The sequence below is a fragment of the Diospyros lotus genome, chromosome 3 (assembly GCF_014633365.1).
Source record: "Diospyros lotus cultivar Yz01 chromosome 3, ASM1463336v1, whole genome shotgun sequence".
Lineage (NCBI taxonomy): Eukaryota > Viridiplantae > Streptophyta > Magnoliopsida > Ericales > Ebenaceae > Diospyros > Diospyros lotus.
The window spans coordinates 40,494,240-40,496,093 of record NC_068340.1 but is presented as its reverse complement, the minus strand read 5'-3'; the positions used below and the strand labels follow the sequence as shown (position 1 = coordinate 40,496,093).

Sequence of the window (1,854 nt, the reverse complement as noted above, 5' to 3'; positions counted from 1 at the left end):
TTATTTATCAATTATTATACGTATTTGTAAAATTATTTACTCTATACATCGAGTTTATATATATAAATATAAAGAAGGAAAGAAATAACGACAACCTTTTCTCCCTTACCTTCCATTGCACGTCTCTTCCAAGCACTCATTTTATTGCACACAACTATATATACATATGTATATGTACCCGCCTCTCTCACCATTTCTTGTCTCTTAGCCTCTCCCTCTTCCATCATCCCCACCGTCAGCGCCGCCGCAGCCGCCGCCAGCAGTATGTCCACAGATCTAGAATTCCGGCAGGGCTTGCCTCAGCTCCGAATACCCACCATCACAATCGAACCCTCAGAGCCCCCCGCCACCGTTCAGACGCCGAACAGCGACGAATGCCACACTCCGACTTCACCGGAAACCCGGATCCCGGAGGTGCGTAGCTGCCCGCCGGCGCCAAAGAAGCCGAGAAGGAGGGTCTCGTGCAAGAGAAGGCTGTCTGATGAGCTCCAATTCTTCGAGATCGTGGCCAGGGAAGAGATTGAATCGTTCTTCAGATCGAGCTTTTCTGCCGGTGCCTTGAAGAGAAAATATTCTTGTATATGAAAGATATGGATCGGCTGAATTTTCAGGGGATCCAAACAAACTCTCGATCGATCGGTCTCTATCCAAATATATATATATATATATATAGCAAAGCTCTGGAATTATATATAAGCGCGCATATATATATGTATGTCTCTTACAGTTTTCACGTTTACCGTTTATGATACAATTACACGAATGTTATATATCTTGCGGTTCTACATTCGATCGAGTTTTATTTCTGGGTCTGGGGAATTCGGGGAATCCGGAAGTGAATTATACTTTATATATATATCAGCTTGAGTTTCTCTAAATTGTAAGCATTTTATATTCTATTTGATTTGTCCATATTGGCTTTAATTACTTGTGGCTTTGTCTGTAATTCTTTTGTTGTGTTCTTGATGGGTTCTCAGAGAGGACAAAGACAGAAAGATTGAGGTTTGAGAGAGAGAGAGAGAGAGAGAGAGGGTTGCTTTTGATTGAAGGAAGAAGAAGCAGAAGTTCCAAATTGGGGGTTCATTTTTGCAAATTTGTGAACTTATTGTTATTGGTTGATTTGTATTCATCTGTTTAATTGACGATGGATAGCTTTGGATCCATTCTGTAATTTCTATCATTATCCATGCTAGCTAAGTACTTCACATTTCATATATACATGCATATATATATATATATAACTATATAGAAGATAATGGAAAATAATTTTACAGCACCATTTCTGTGACAATAAGTCAACTTTATGGGGTAAATATGAAAAAGTTACATAATTTTAACTAATTTTTGTAAATATTATGTTTACATAACACTACATACAATTTGCCCTTCTACCTCTATTCTTTTGTTTGGATAGATATTATCAGGAAAAAAAAAAAAACCAAGACGAAATACTTTTTTCTTATTATTTTTTCTCTTATTAGGGGAGGGGATCGTAATTAATGAAAATAGAGGGAGATGGGAGGTAAATTAAACTCTCTCTCCCTCTTCATAACCCAAATTTTCCTTTTTTACAGTGCAGTCCTTATTTTTTCTTTTTTCTGATAGAAGTTGAGTATTACTTCCGGGTAATACTCGAAAGCAAGATGCAACTCAATCCAAAAGTTCACCTAACGTAAATTTACTCCACAAGTAAAGGGTATAATTGTCACTTAACTTTTATAATTTTAATTATTCCGTCTCATTTTATTCATGCTCATCTTACCTTTCGTTTCTCTCAAAAGAAAAGAAAGAGCAATAACTTTCACACTAGTTCCCTAACTCGTTTACTCCGTTTCATTCTATATACACTTAATG

At 36.9% G+C, this 1,854-nt stretch overlaps 1 protein-coding gene across 1 annotated transcript; it reads left to right on the top strand.

Moving 5' to 3' along the window:
* Positions 1-264: 264 nt before the first annotated feature.
* LOC127797006 (cyclin-dependent protein kinase inhibitor SMR13-like) lies at positions 265-585 on the top strand. Its single transcript, XM_052329398.1, has one exon. It carries the CDS (start codon positions 265-267, stop codon positions 583-585), a length of 321 nt encoding a protein of 106 aa, XP_052185358.1.
* The last annotated feature ends 1,269 nt before the right edge of the window (positions 586-1,854 follow it).